We start from the raw sequence: 16,269 nt of genomic DNA, 5'->3' as shown, positions 1-16,269 counted from the left end.
TTTATTTCCCTTTTTATATATGGGTACTATGAGAGCTCTACTCCAATCATCGGGAATTCGTCCCTCTGCCCAGGCTTTCTGAACTATGAAGTGCAGCCACTGTAAGACTCTTATACCACCACCATACTTCAGCATTTCTGGTTGAATATCATGTACTCCTGCTGCCTTTCCACATTTCAAGCCTTTGATGGCTTTTTCTACTTCAAGTATGGATATGTATTCCTGACTGCATGCATGGTCAATGTTTTTTACCACTGTGCTGTCATCACTGCTTGTTTCATTTAGCAGTTTTTCAAAGTAATTACTCCATACTTCAAGGATATCTTTTTCTCCCATTTTCATGTCACCTTTATCATCTCTAACTCCTTTTACAGCACTCTTTCCTCCATTCCTAAGCTTCTTCAACAACCTCCAGAATATTTTGCCGCCTTCTTGATATTTATTTTCTATATTCTTGCCAAAGTCCTCCCATGACTTTTGTTTAGCTAGTTTTACACAGTGTTTAGCATTCTTGCATTTGTCTCTATATTCTCTAAGAGCACAAGCTGACTTATTTGACAGGAACTTTTGATATGCTTTCTTCTTTTCCTTCACTGCCTCTTTAACTTCCTGTGTCCACCAGGGAGTTCTGATTTTTTTATCCTTACAGACAACCTCACCACATGCCTCTCTGGCAGAATCAATCAATGTTTTCTTCAGAGTTTGCCACTGAATGAATCTCCAAGGTTTGGTTCTGTTCTCAAACTCTTTCATTTTTTCTTCAATAATCTTTGTGTATTTTAGTCTACAGTTCACATCTGAGAGCCGCTCAACTTTTATTCGCTTTAAAACTTTCTTACATGTTATTCTTTTCTATATGAAATTCAATTTTATCCTGCTCAAGACTAAATAGTGATCACTTCCAATTTCAAACCTCTGTACACGCTGGTGTCATGCACCAGGGAGAAAACATCACTATGAACAATAACATAGTCAATGAGACTTTTCTTATTCCTAGCCTCTTCTCTCCATGTGAATTTGTGCACATTTTTATGTTGGAACATGGTGTTAGTAATAACCAGTCCATGTCCTGAGCAGAAATCCAACAAATATTTGCCATTATTATTAGCTTTGCTCTTTTCTCCAAATTTTCCCATAATATTTTTGTATGTCTCACAATCATTTCCTACTCTGCTATTTAGATCCCCAACAAGGACCAACTTTTCCTTTTTCATTGTGTCAGTAGCTTTCTCTAGAGCCTCAAAAAATTCCTCCAATTCTACCTTAGTAGAGCCTTCTGTGGGACCATAGACACAAATAAGTCTCATTGTCCAGTTCCCCATTCTCATATTTGCCCACATTACTCTACTTGAGACTGACTGTCATTCAAGAAGATTAGCCTCGTATTTTGTGTTGAATACTATGGCTACTCCTTCTTTTCCTTGATTGTCATTGCCTGAATGTAACATTTTGTATTTATTGCTCAGAAAGATCTCACCGGTTTTGGTCTTTTTTGTTTCAGTCACCCCTATTATGTCGATCTGATACTTATCTAATTCCTCAGCTAGCTCCATTTCTTTGCCATTCAGGCTTCTTACGTTGATAGTACCGATCTTTAACTCTGCTGATGTTGAGTTGGGGTTTGTTTTCAGATTTGTTCCAGTAGCTGACTTTTTGCTGTTCGCCCTGGTTCCCTGGCAAAAACAACGTGGGCCTTGTTTAGCTGGGCGACGCCCCAGCCAGCATGAAATATTGTCATGTTGTGCCATCATTTTTTATTTTGGTTTAACCAATAAGAATACAATTTGGTCGGCTAAATCCCAAATTTCCAGCCCATCCTCGTTCATTCAGTATCCAAGTAGATACCCAACAGGGTGCACCATGAGAAGGTGAGGATTGGACATTAGGTCAGAAGCCCTGGTTGGTTCTCCGCATTCCTTTGAAGGCTATGTGGAGGTTAAGGTTATCCTTTCATAGTCATTCTTCCTTTTACTTGCTACATAGCAAAAAACTCTTTGGGATTTTCTTTGGCTTGCTCAGCTAGTTTTTTCTCTTAATATGATTTTGTCTTCCTTACCATACTGGTCACTTTTCTTGCCTGTACTGTTTATGAGCTTGCTAGTCACTTTTCTTCTTACATAACCTCCACAACATATTTTTTATTTATTTTATTTATTTATTTATTTTTTTGCAATTATGTGTAATGATACTACTCATCCATCTAACTCCTATCTGGTTAACCCTCCCGACCTCAGGCATACATTTGAAGTTGCTTTATTTAGATGTCTCTTAGCTATCTCCCATTCACTAAAGTTTAATGAAATATTTTGTTGAATTCAAAATTTTGTTACTTCAATTTTTTTTATTTTTTTTATTTAGTACTGAATTTCTCTAATATATTACAGATTTCTTAGTTTTGTCCTGATATACATTTTTATATTCACTTTTATTTCAAAACTTAATAATTTGTTTTATTATTTTATTTTTATTTTTACTTGTACATTTCTCAGTTCTTCACTTTCCACATTATTTTCAGTCTTATAGTATTTTTCAGTTCCATTATAATTTTAGTATTATATAGAAATAATAATAAAAAAAATCCTTGAGGTAACTAAATTTGATATTCTACAAAGTATTTATTATTTTCTCAGGCATCTTCACACAGTCAGCAACTCATCATTGGATATCCATACTAACAAATATTCATATAATTCCTATCAGTTGTCCCTGAACTTTGGTGAAATTCAAGGGGCAGTATTGAAAAAACAAAAAGTCTTCAGCAGCAGTCCTGTAAAGCCATTTAATTAATGTTTCTATCATATCCCCTCTTTTTAAATTAGCAACTAGTCTTTGTAACCCACAAATCTTTAGTTATTTCTCATCAGGAGCATTTCATAGAACTCTCACAAATGACTTGATTACTCATCTGTAGATCCTCTCTACAACTTCCTCATTTCCAAGGAATTCAGAAACCAGATTTGCACGGTAATCCAGATATGGCCTTATTAAACCTTATCATGGGGAGCAGGTGATAATATCCTCTCCATCCTGCTTGTCAGTGTGTTCTTCAACATCCAGTTAATCTGATGTGCAATTTTGGCTACCTTTGCAATATACCCTCTAAACTTCAACTCCCCATTCATTATATCTCCTTCTATGGTAATCATCTTTCCTGGGGTAGTGCTATTTCCATTAAGCTTAGCTATCATACATATTTGTATCAAAAAACTTAGAAGTTACTTCAAGTTAGTTTTAGAAATTACAACTATAGTGAAAGTATTTTTTTTCATTCATTTTTCATAGATTTGGATCTTATTTAAAAAGGATAATTTTATGTCTTAGTTTCTTTCTTATATTTTAATATTATTTCATAATTTATTTTTTCAGAACGTGAATTGTCATTTGAATTCACTGTAAATAGGAAGCCACGTGTAGTGAAAGTTGTGTCTCGTCGACAGCTCAATTCTGGAGAATGGCAGCAAATATGGGTTGATTATGATCTTCACCATATGCGTTTCACAGTCAATTTAGATTCAGAAATATTTGATTTACATGAAGATGAAGAAGTTGGAATATTTGAGGGCCCCTTGTATATAGGAGGTGTCCCAAAGTAAGAGAATAATTAATCTAAATTTTTTGATTAAATATTAAATCTTATACTTTAAAAATGCTGAACTTTGTATAAAGTTCTTGAAAACTTTATCGAAAACTTTGTATGAAATGGATGCTTAAAAAAAGTCTATTGCAAGGCCCACTTAATAATAATAATAATAATAATAATAGCCAGAGGAAGAGAGAGAAAGAATAGAAATATATCAGTTATCAAAGTGATTTTATAGGATGGATGTTGAAAAAATTTTCAGTACATTACACGAGGGAAGGTTTGTTTCTTTAAAAATTAGTAAAAGTGTTGCTAGCAATAATCAGAGGATTAATTTTTTTTTGCTACAACAATGGTGATTGAGTTAAATGGGATATCAGTAGAAATTAGTGGAGGGATTGCCTCTTGATCCCAAAAGTATGAGATTCTCATCCTTCGCAAATATCAAAAACGAATAACTAATTGCTAATATTAGTCTTCTCCTCCATGGTATTTAACTGTGTATTATTTTATTATTATTATTAACATCTGACCTCCATGGAGTCAGAGATTCATCATGGGAGGTTCACACTATCACACAAAGCTCATCCAACCCTGCTTTAAAATGATTCAATATGTCTATTATTCACAACACACTTTCCAGCAGTGGCCTCTTGTTCTACCCCCCCTCTCTCATTCTATGAAAAATCTCCGTGTCAACCTGATAACAACCCCTGACTAGCTTATATGTTTCAATCATATCCCCCCCCCCCATCTCTTCCTCCTATTCACGAAGCTATGCAACGTACATTCTCTCAATCTGCCCTCGTACTCCACATTCCAAAGACCACCGACAACCTTTGTGAATTTTCTCTGGACCCTTTCCAATATATCCTCATCACCATGAAAACCCAATGACCAAATCTCTGCACAATAATCTATATGAGGCCTGATCAAGGCTTTATAACAATGGAATGATAACCTCTTTATTTCTGCATGTCAGGGTCCTTTGCATCATTGCCATTATTCGATATGATGTCTTCACAACTTGTGCAATATGTCCTCTTAATTTCAGGTCCTTGCTCACCATTGCTTCTAGATCTCTCATCTGCTTCACTTCCTTTAAAGTTTCTGCAACAAGTGTATACTTTGCATCCCATCGTTGCTTACCAAATCTCAAAACCTTACACTTTGCAACATTGAACTGATAGTTCAACTTACCTGCCCATTCATGCAACCTGTTCAAGTCCTGCAAGTCCATAACATCTGCTTGACTCTGCATTGCTCACCCCAGTTTTGCATCATCTGCAAACAGCTGCATATCACTAGTTAAACCCATCCCAATATTATTAATATACAAATTAAACAACAATGGTCCTCAAACTGACCTCCATGGTACCCCACTAGTGACCTTCCTCTTATGGAATATTGCATCCTCATATAGAACTTTCTGATACCTGTCTGACAGCCAGTCACTGATCCAATTCAGAAATCTGTTATCTAATCCCATCTGTTTCAATTTCTTTAATAGTTTGACATGGGGGAGCCTATCAAAAGCTTTTGCAAAATCCAAGTTCCCACTACATTCACCAGTGTATATGCATTTCCCATGTCCAAGTATTTGTCATCTTTTTATAGTACCTAAGTAAGTCAGTAAAACATAATCTCCCCTTAACAAACCCATGCCGATAACCACAAAGAATACTGCTGTTTTCAACCCAATTCTGTATCCAACTTCTCACAAATCTCTCTAGTACCACAACTCCAGATATACAGATCGACCTATAATTTGAAGCTTATCACCACCTTTATGCAGTGAAACAATTTTACCTTCTTTTCACTCCCATGGAACCTGTACTGTTGTAAGACTTAATAAACAAGCATGCTAATACTACTGCAAATTTCCTGGAACAATCCCTTATGATGCGTGGTGATATGTCATCAAATCCTATCGTCTTATTGACATCAAGATTATTTATTTATTTTCTCAAATACCTCCTGCTCATTCACAATTAAGCCATCCTCTCCTATGTCCTCTGCATTAAGTTCCTCATGACTCCACCATGATCATGATGAAACATCCTTGTAAATTGATGACTGAATACCTGAACAATGTCTTCCACAGCAGTTACCGTTCTATTGTATTCATCCATTAACATCATCTTTCCATATCTACTTGCCACATATCTAAAAAACTCTCTAGGTTTTTCTTTGCCTGATGTGCAAATTTCTGCTCATACTGCACTTTTGTTTTCCTTACTAACTGAGTCACTCTCTTGGCTTGTTCTTTATAATCTTCATGAAACTGATTTTTACCATTATTCATCTTGTACTGCCTTCAAAATACCTTCTCCTTCCAGATTTCATGCTTAAGCCCCTCATTCATCTTTTATGCATAGCTTATTCAGCCTTATGGCCTTTGGAATACATTCACACATTGATGCTGCTATGTATTTCTTTGTTAGTTCCCAAGCAGCATTTATTTCCTTACTGCTCAACTCCTCATTTCATGCTATAGCTCCAAACTGTCTGCTAAGCTTGTCATAATCACCAGCCTTATAATTCCACATATATCCTTACCTCAGAGACGTCTGCATATGATTAGCCACAACCCAGGCAATCACTTCATGATTGCTCTCACCAACTTTAGGAAAGTGTGGAAACCTCACTCACAGTTACATTCTTCAATGATATAATCAGATCTAAATTTCTCGATCCTTACATGCCCTCCTTTACATGCGGCCTGAGATAGTTATCTCTCAAGAACTCAAGACATTCATTTTCCTTATTCCCAAATGCTATTTCTTTGTTCCCATCTGTACAGTCATAATTAAAATTGCCCATAATAATTACCCTAACTTTGTTTCACTAATCCAAGTTGTTTATACATTTCTTTATCACCATCCTTTACATTCCCTGGCCTATAGCAACATCCAACTAAATACGTCTTCCTCTCAACTTCCATGTTACACCATACTACCTCACAACAAGTGTCATAATTTCCTCTTTTCATTTCTACCTTATGTGGACTTAATTCCCCTGCTATCATCAGCAGCACTCCCCTCCCTTCTTGCCCTTTCTATCCTTGCAAAAAATACTGTTTCCTTCCATTTCTATTCCTATTGCCATTATGACATCTTCATTCAACCATGTTTCACTTATTCCAATGATTTTGGGACAAATAAACTCACTGAAACCATTTCAACCCCCTTATTTCTGATACTTCTGGCATTTATAAACAAACGCAGCAGTTCATTTTTAAGTCTATAACTGGTTGTGAATTCTCCAGCACACCTTCTCTTTCCCAATTACCTTTATCACTACTTATCACATATATTTGCCATGTCTCAACTTCCCCATCCACATTGCAGTATATCTCCGTACACACATTCACTTCTAATTTCCACATCCACTCTCCCTATGCCATGTCTCCCTGTTCACCCCCCCCCATTTCCCTGTTCCTCTTGCATTCTGTTTTCTCTTTTTCTCTCACATTACTATTGTTTCCACTGCCAAGCACTCCTGTCTCTTCAATACCACTCTCCTGCTTTTTCACTTCATCTCTTACTTTTGATCTCTTGCATGTAGCACACACTGTACTTCCATCTAGCAACACTTTCAGTACAATCACTCCAAACCCATTTAAATGAAATATCCATCACGCCTGTATAATTCCATTCTTCTATCAAACACATGCCATACATCCACAAACTGTACTTCCTTCTACTCACATAGCTCTGATAGCATACCATTCATGATTCTGGCTCTCCATCTCAATTCATCTTTGTCATACCTCGGCAATACACTGATAACCTTTCCCGCTACATTGTTTTCTTTCACTCTTCTCAATGTTAACTGATTGTTGATATTATATTACCTTGTATTCTTCTACTGTATTGAACTTTGCTTGTTTATTCCAGACTGATAATGTACTGTTGTTTGTGGTATGAAATATCTGTAGCTAATTTTCAATAAATTTATATGATCTCTACATGCTTTCATATTCTGTATGTCACAAGATTCATTAAGGCTACAAATAGAAGAGCACTTTTAGAATAAGGGGTGATTGCCACTGTGCTTATTATTATTTGGCAAGACCTCCAGGAAGTCAGGGACTCATCAAGGGAGGCCACATACTACACGCACCAGCTATTTATTCTTGAATTTATTCACACTGCTTGCACACACAGCATCCAATGGCATCCATTCCAATCATGCACCACTCTGCAAGAGAAAAATCTACTCTCACTCCCTTCTTAGCTGCATTCATTCTCAACTTAATGACTTAAATTCCATACTTAAATAAGAATTTTGTTGATAGTATTATTGCTGTAGCTATTTTTGGGATTGGTATTGCTGATAACTTTTAATTCCTGTTTATGTCCTTGCTCACTGGAGCAAATCTTTAAAGCACTGTGAACCCCCTGGTCTATAGTGGCATCCAACAATGTATTTTGTCCTATTTACCTCTATCTCACACCAGAGCACCTGAAATTCAAATGAACCATCTCCTTAGACCTAAAATACTCTTTAATTTCTAATTTTGCTGGTTGTAAATCTTCAGCTATCGTCAACAATACCCCACTTCCTGTCCAGTTCCTTCTATCCTCCCTAAAAATACAATGCCTTTTACATTTTATCCCTGTAACTATGTCATTTTCAATCAACTAAGTCTCACTGATGCCTATAATTTTTGGCCAAGTCAAGCTGACCAGTGACAAAAACTCCTCACCTTTATTCCTGATACTTCTTGCATTCGTGTACATGCATTTCAACATCCCTTTGTACCCATAGTTAGCCTTGTGTAATATCATTACCAATCCATTCAAATCAGAAACTTGTGAAATCCCATTCGGCATTGCATAATCATTACTCTACACATGCTCATTTATTAGAGGTGGCCATACACATGCTTGATTTCATCCTCCCTAATATCTCTAGTTTTCCTGGTTTTGCACTAACACAGTCTTACTAAACAACACTTTCTCCAAACATCTAACTTCAAAAATCATTCAAATGTAGTCCGTTGGACATATATAAATCCTTTTGTCCATCAAATTCAGTCCATACATCAATAAACTGCACATAACTACTTCTGCACAATCTTTTCATTTACTCATTGGCAAACACGGCACTTCTTAGTTCTGTCCTATTATACCGATGCAGCAGACTCACAATCTTTACTTTCTTGCTCTTCATTTTTGCTTCCACTAACTCTTTCATATCTTCTCTCATTGTATATTTTTCACCTTGCAAATCATTTGTGCCTGCCAAAACAATTAATTCATTCACTTCTTCTACATACTATAACATCCTTTATCTTTGCACTTGGAAAAATCATTTTGTTGCTTTCTCATTAAGTTAACCACTTATCATCGAATCCCCCCAAACAATATTATCTCTTTTCTCTCTGTTTCTTGCATTTTTATGCTTTTCCTGTTCACTCTTTCTTTCATTCTATGTCCTTCTGTACCAAATGCGAATCATTTCTCCAGTTGCTCGGGCACATGTTTTGTCTTATGAAGGAATCTGCATAAATGTGCAATTTCTTTCCGTACTTGCATCTCATCATTCACGTTATTACTTTCAACCACTTCCTTCAAATTCTCATTCATATTTTGTGCACTATCATTCACTGCTTCTGCTATGTTCTTCACAACACTTTGACAGTCCTGCCTGATATCCATAGTATTAGTCACTTCATTCTTTCGCTTCTCACAATATACTCACATAGTGCTTCATGGCATGAACAACAATAGAAGAATAGAATAAAAAAAATAATGTTCTGAGTTACTAATATTTCAATAGATTTCCAACTAGCATTTCAATACTACAAAGTACAACTGTTGTTTAAAATACACAGCACTCATCTATATTGTTTTTTTGCAGAAACAATTAAAATTATAATTTAAAAATAATCTAAAAGGCTAGATAAAATGTAGTTAATTTGGACTAGTCAGGCAAATGCTGTCTTAGAATGACTGTCTCCTCTTTAGCAAATTAATGCATTCAGAATATTCCAAAGATTTGGGAACTCCTCAGCCTAGCAGCTTTGTTTATTTTATTATCTATTTCCAAATTTAATTTGTCATCTTTGCTAAGAACTGTACCTAAATGGCTAAAAAGTATTTTACTTGTTCCATAGGTTCTTCATTGAGAATGCAGCTGATGTTTTTCAGGATGCTGCCTATTTTCATAGTTTCATCTTTTGATTGATGATTTTCATTTGGAATTTGTTACAATAGCTACTCAGTTCAGATAAATTATTATTATTATTACTATTACATGACATCTCCAAGGAGTTCCAAGACTCATCGAGGGAGGACACCTACTCTACAACTCTCTGTCTTCACCACTCAATCCATCAATTACAGCAAACTGCATCATCTACACCAATGCCATCTACTGCCCACCACTACAACTAGTATTTTCATAGACAATCACAAACATCCATGCCCATGGCAGGATTCAAACTGCAGCCTATTGGCTGGAGAACTGATACACTAACCACCTGGCCAACCAGGCCGGTAATTATTCTGAAAATTTGTACAGGATTTGTTTAGATGAAAAACATCATTTTGCATTTAAGGAGCTAAGTTGAATATTTCAAATTTGAATATCAGATTTAATGCCATTTTCTTCATAATGTGACCTATATAAATGATGAATAACAGTGGAGATAGTGCATGTAATTAGCATATCCCTGATTTTACATTAAACTGTCTTCCTGTAAATACTTTAATTCTAACAGCTGGCATTAAGCTTAAGTATATGCTCTATATTGCGCTATATAATATTTCATTAACACCATATATTTGTAGCATTTTGAACAGCTTTACTCCTGCCATCTTACCATATGCCTCTTCTTGATTTACAAAACTGAAATACAGATCCTTTGGTTTTTCCCCCATGATTTCTCAACTATTTGTCTTAAAGCAAAAATCTGATCCTGACATCTCCTATTTGGCTTGAGCCCTGTTCTTCATCCCAGTTTTTTCTTCCACATTTCTTATTAGTCACTTCTCGAGTGTGCTTGTATAAATCTTACTTGGAGCATCTAGTAGAGAAATATCTCTATAGTTCTCACATTCAGTTTTATTTCCCTTTTAATAGATGTGTACTATGTAGAGCCTTATTCCAAACATTGAAATGTGACCTTCTGACCAGGATTTCTGAATAATGCAATGCAGCTGCTATAAAACTTTTAGACCTCTGTATTTGTGCATTTCTGGTTGAATATTGTTATTATTATTATTATTTCATTAGACTTCCATAGATTCAAAAGGCTCATTGCAGAAGAACCCCCCCCCACATCTCTCTCTCTCTCTCTCTCTATCTCACTCACATAGCTCATCATACTGTGACTTAAATGCTTTCACTGTCTCTACACTTACCACAAACTTTCAGGCAGTGCATTCCAGTTATCTACTACTACTCACCCCCATACTCACACTATACTTGAATAGCTTCCAGGGATGGCTTCTTTTTCTCTGTTATCTCCATGGGTTCCATGAAAAAATCTCATTTACATTAATCTGGTAATTACCCCTTACCAACTTATATGTCTCGATCATGGCCACCCCCCCCCCCAACACACACATACTCCAGCTCTATCCACTAGACTTTACAATTTGTATTCCCTCAATCTATCCACATACTCAACATTCCAGAGACCATAAATCATCTTAATTGTTTGTCTGAACCATGTTCAATAGATTTGAAAATCAAGTGACTAAATCTGTACACAGTAATCCATATGTGGTCTGATCAAACCCTTACACAATGGAATCATAACTCCTTACTTCTACATCTAAATGTTCTAATCCATTGTACTGCTGTCACAGTTTTAGTAAAATGCCTTGAAATTTCAGGTCCCTATCCACCATCACTTCCAGATCATTCATCTTCTATGCCTCCTCTGGGATATCACCACCAACCTTATGCTCTGCATTCCATCTTTGTTTCCAAATTTTAGAACATTACACTTTCTACATTGAACTGGTAACCACACTCATTTGTCCTGCCTCTTCAAGCCATCTTGCCAGGCTACAACATCTCTTCCCCTGCTCTTAGTTCTTAGGTGATCAGAAGTTACTAAAGTAAAAATATTGGCATCCATTGAATGTGAAATTTGTAACCCACCTTTTGTTATAGCCAATTGCATTTGTTTAGATGTTGCTCACATCCTAACCAAATCCAAACCTCTCAAAAGCAATACTCCACTAAAAGAATCATGCCTTTAAAAGAGCTGTACAATAACAAGAATATTGTCATTACCAAAACAGACAAAAGTAACACTACTATGGAAATGCATAGCCTTCTACAAGATCATTCTACATACAAAATTAGTAGTACGGGGATTCTTGACCTATGTCGTCCTCGACTTGCGTCGTTTCAACTTTACGGCGGTAATCCCATAAATAATTTAAAAAATAAATTTCGACTTGAAGCAGTGCGACGTAAAATTCAAACATCATGGGCGAACTTGTTTGTGAGCGCGGCAGAAGAATACGCCGTTACGCGCTGTTTGTTTGGGAGAGGTGGCATCGCTTGGATCCCAGCATACACTGTTTGGGTACCACCTGCTTTGTTTACATCTGCTCTCTCACTTTTGTGTTTGTGTTTTTTTGTGACTTTTTCCCTTCAATATGGCTCCCAAACGTAGGGCAGACTCTTCCGATGGCAGTGTGTCGAAGAAAAGGAAAGCCATTACATTAGAAGTGAAATTAGACATTATTAAAAGGGCAAAAAAGGGAGAAACGTCAACGAACATCAGCCACGCATTGAACTTAAGTCGTACCACAGTCGGGACTATTATCAAGGATAAAGTTTGCATCCTTGAACACTTGAAAGGATTGGCACCCATGAAATTGACTGTGATTACGAAAAAACTTAGTAGGCTCATGATTGAGATGGAAAGGCTTCTTGTTCTTTAGCTGGAAGAGCAGCATCAATGCCGTATCCCAATTAGCCTCATGTTAATTCAAGAAAAGGCGAAAAGATTGTTTGAGACATTGAAAAGTGAAAGGGAGGAAACGAGTGCAGGTGAAGAGTTTAATGCTAGTAAAGGTTAGTTTATGCTGTTTAAGCGGTGCAATTTACATAACCTTAAGGTGCAAGGTGAAGCTGCTAGTGGTGATGATAAAGCAGCTGGTGAGTTTCCTGAGGGGTTGGCTGAGATAATAAGGGAGAGGGGCTACAGTGCTCAACAAGTGTTTAATGTGGATGAGACAGACCTATTTTGGAAACGTATGCCTAATCATACCTATATCGCCAACGAGGAGAAGGCAGCACCAGGCCATAAAGCTGGTAAGGAGAGACTGACTTTGCTTCTTGGGGCTAATGCTGCTGGCGACTTAAAATTGAAGCCCTTGTTGGTCTATTAGGTTGAAAATCCAAGGGTACTTAAGGGCATTTGGGTCATCTGGAGGTCCAATAAGAAGGCATGGGTGGCACTTCAAATCTTCGAGGACTGGTTTACTAACCATTATGTGCCAGAAGTTCAGAGGTACTGTACAGCCAAGGTCTGCCCTTTAAGGCATTGTTAGTGCTAGACAATGTCCCTAGTCACCCTTCCCACTTGGATGACTTTCACCTTAATGTTAAGGTGGTTTACCTTCCACCAAACACCACAGCCCTTTTGTAGCATATGGACCAGGGTGTTATTGCTTCCTTTAAGGCCTACTACCTCTGCGGGACATTTGTTATGGCTTTCAGGACAACTGAAAAAGACAGGAACTTAACCCTCAAAGACTTTTGGAAATCGTATAGCATTTATAATGCCATACAAAACATTGAGCATGCTTGGGATGAAGGGAATCAGACAAATTTGAATGGTGTGTGGAAAAAACTGTGTCCCCAGTTTGTGAATGATTTCAATGGCTGTGAGGAGACAGTTGAGGCTGTCACAGAGAAGGTTGTTGCCCTGGGGAAGCAGATGAATTTGGAAGTGTAGGCCGAAGATGTCACAGAGCTTCTGGCATCTCATTGGGAGGAGTTGTCAGCAGAAGACCTCATTCAGTTAGAGAAGCAGCTGATTGAGGAGGAGGGAACAGTTCCAACCCCTGAACCCAGGAGATTCACCACCAAGGGCTTGACAAAAGGTTTTACCTGCATTGAGGATGGGCTGGCCAAGTTGGAGGCTGAGGATCCCAACACTGCTAGGTACACAAAGATCTTCCGAGGGGTTATGGATTGCCTGCAGTGTTATAGGTAGATATACAAGGAGAAGAGGATGGTATCATTCCAGACTAGCCTGGAACATTTTTTCACGAAGTTAGAGAGGCCTGCAGCAGGTGCTGGTACCTCAGCTGTCTCTTCAACCATAGAATAAAAGATAAAAAATTTTTTTCATTTTTTTTTTTTTTAATCACCTGTACAGAATGTACAGTTTTATTTGTCATTTTGGGGATTGTTCTAATTTTTATGTTTGTTTTTTTATTACAGTTTCATTTTTGTCAATTTTCTGTACTATACAGTAATTATGTTCTCCTTTTCATTTTCCTATGGTTTAGTTCTGTTTCTTGATATATACGTATGACTTTAGGGTGTTTTAGGTTAGGTAAGTAACTTAGGCTATGGTAATTCCAACTTGCATCGAAAATCTCCTTACGTCGGTCCGTAGGAGCGGATCTCGGATCTCCAGCGTAACTTGTCGGAGATCCATTCCCTGTATTGTGATCCTACTAATATAAAAAAGAATAAAGTTCATAAATTACAAATAGAGAAAGTACTAAATGCCCCAACGCCATCCCAGATCCCTTCTCTTCCCTAATATACAGGATCATAGTAAAACTGTTACTATCTGATACATTCAGGTAGTCTAATACATTCTGGATATCTGAAAAGATATCCAGAGTGCTTAATAAATATCAGCTTCACATCACTTTTAAACCATATGTCAAACTTTTTTACCTTAACTGTTCACCCGAGGAACAACTCTCTCTCTCTCTCTCTCTCTTTTATCACATCCAGGAGTATAAAAGATATCCTATACTTGTGACCTAGCTTATTATGAACAGATAAGAAGATCTGTTGTCCAACTCAGAGAACATAAGAAATACATTTGGCATTATGGCAAGCTGGGACTAGCAGACCATGCTTTGGATATCCCTTCACACAAGATTAGAGAGACAAGAGTGTTACACAAAAAGTCATTACAAGTCATGGAGGCTGTTTTTGGAATCAACAGTAGCTTTAAAACATTTCCTATTTTAACAAGTATGGCTATATTAATTTACCAAAAATTTGGGAGGCAGCCATTTTTTTTATCATTCTCTCTCTTTTTCAATTGATAGATGGCACCGATTAGGATTTTTGTTCTTTGTATTGTCTGTTACAATTTCAAACTGTTTCCACTATTAACTAATTGTTGCTTTTGGCATACTGTGATATACTGTTTTTTCTCTGAAGATGCAGGTATAAAATCATCAAAATATCAGCAACTAAGTAAATAAATATATTTACTTAGTTACTATTATTATTATTGTGAATTAAATCCATTATAAAAAATCTGAATCTGTGGAGATGGTAATGTGAAGTGTCATGTAGGTATATCTGCCTGTGTGTGTGTTTGTGAACTCACAGTAAACTGAACATGAGGGACCCTTTCTAAAGATTCAAATGATTCCATGCATAAGTAGCAATTGGAATGAAAGTGTGGAGCCCATTGCTATGCCTTCAGTTTGTTTAGAGAGTTTGTAGTTTCAGCTAAAACATCTCTATTTAAGATGGTGCTTAAAGATTTAGCAAATGTCAGGGGAATAAATTTGGGAAAGGATTAGTAGTGCATTGTTGATTGGAATATTTATAAAAAAGTATGACACCTCAAAGTTCACTAAATGATCGTTATCCTCTAATTGAAGGTTCTGTATAGTGGTTTTTAAGTGTATCTTGTTTTTTATGCAAGGCGATGTCTTCCTAGCGTGTTTGTTGAGTTCAGATTCCAAGTTTAGCTAGTTGATAAGTGGAACAATTCAAAGCATCCACAATAGCATGCAACCGGATTCCAAGTCTGTGGACCATAGGCAGTCTATATAGTCTTGGTGTGTGTGGTTAAAAAAAATCGTTTTATCCACATACAAATGGAATGTTCCCTATCAGAATAAATTGAAGGAGTGCGGGCTTCTAAACATAACTGATATGTGAAAAATAAGAGATGTGATAAATGCATAAATGTTTATTATTATTATTATTACTCTTATTATTGATGCATGGGTACCTCCACGGAGTCCTACTACTTATCATGGAAGACTCAAAGTATCAACACAATATCTGTTGTACCTCTCCTTGAAACAACAGACAAAGCACTCACATCTGACTCAGGCAACCCATTCCATACATTCACTGCTCTCCAAGCAAAAAATCTAGTCCTCACATCATTGCTAATGACATTCTTACCCAAATTCCAGGGATAATCTTTTGTTCCCCCCCCCCCCCCACCAAGTGCTAAAATATTTCCTTTGTATTAATCCTATAAAATCTTTAAAGTAACCTAAATGTTTCTCTCATCATGCCTTTTTTCACCTATCAATCAACTTTTGCAACCCATAAACCCTCAATCTGTTATCATAGGGAGCATTTCATAGACCATAGATCACATCATGGTCACTTGCCTCTGGATCTTCTCCGTCACTTTCTTATTCCCAAGAAACTCAGGTGACCATAGCAAAGTACAGGAAGACCTCACTTAATGTGAATTTGATATGCAC

The 16,269-nt window shown here is 36.8% G+C and overlaps 1 protein-coding gene across 7 annotated transcripts in view; it reads left to right on the top strand.

The window, feature by feature from the left end:
• axo (axotactin) overlaps positions 1 to 16,269 on the top strand; it is a 927,649-nt gene that overhangs the window by 461,780 nt on the left and 449,600 nt on the right. For all 7 annotated transcript variants that reach the window (XM_090410025.1, XM_090410024.1, XM_090410023.1 and 4 more), the window contains one exon: positions 3,367 to 3,589. In XM_090410025.1, the coding sequence (XP_090266151.1) occupies positions 3,367 to 3,589 (223 nt within the window). The remainder of the gene's footprint in view (positions 1 to 3,366; positions 3,590 to 16,269) is intronic.

Source organism: Typopeltis vanoorti, chromosome 20 (genome assembly GCF_054136105.1).
Source record: "Typopeltis vanoorti isolate ZY-2024b chromosome 20, IOZ_Tvanoo_1.0, whole genome shotgun sequence".
Taxonomy (NCBI): domain Eukaryota; kingdom Metazoa; phylum Arthropoda; class Arachnida; order Uropygi; family Thelyphonidae; genus Typopeltis; species Typopeltis vanoorti.
Note: the sequence above shows the minus strand (reverse complement) of the source record. Positions and strands in the feature narration are given on the sequence as shown.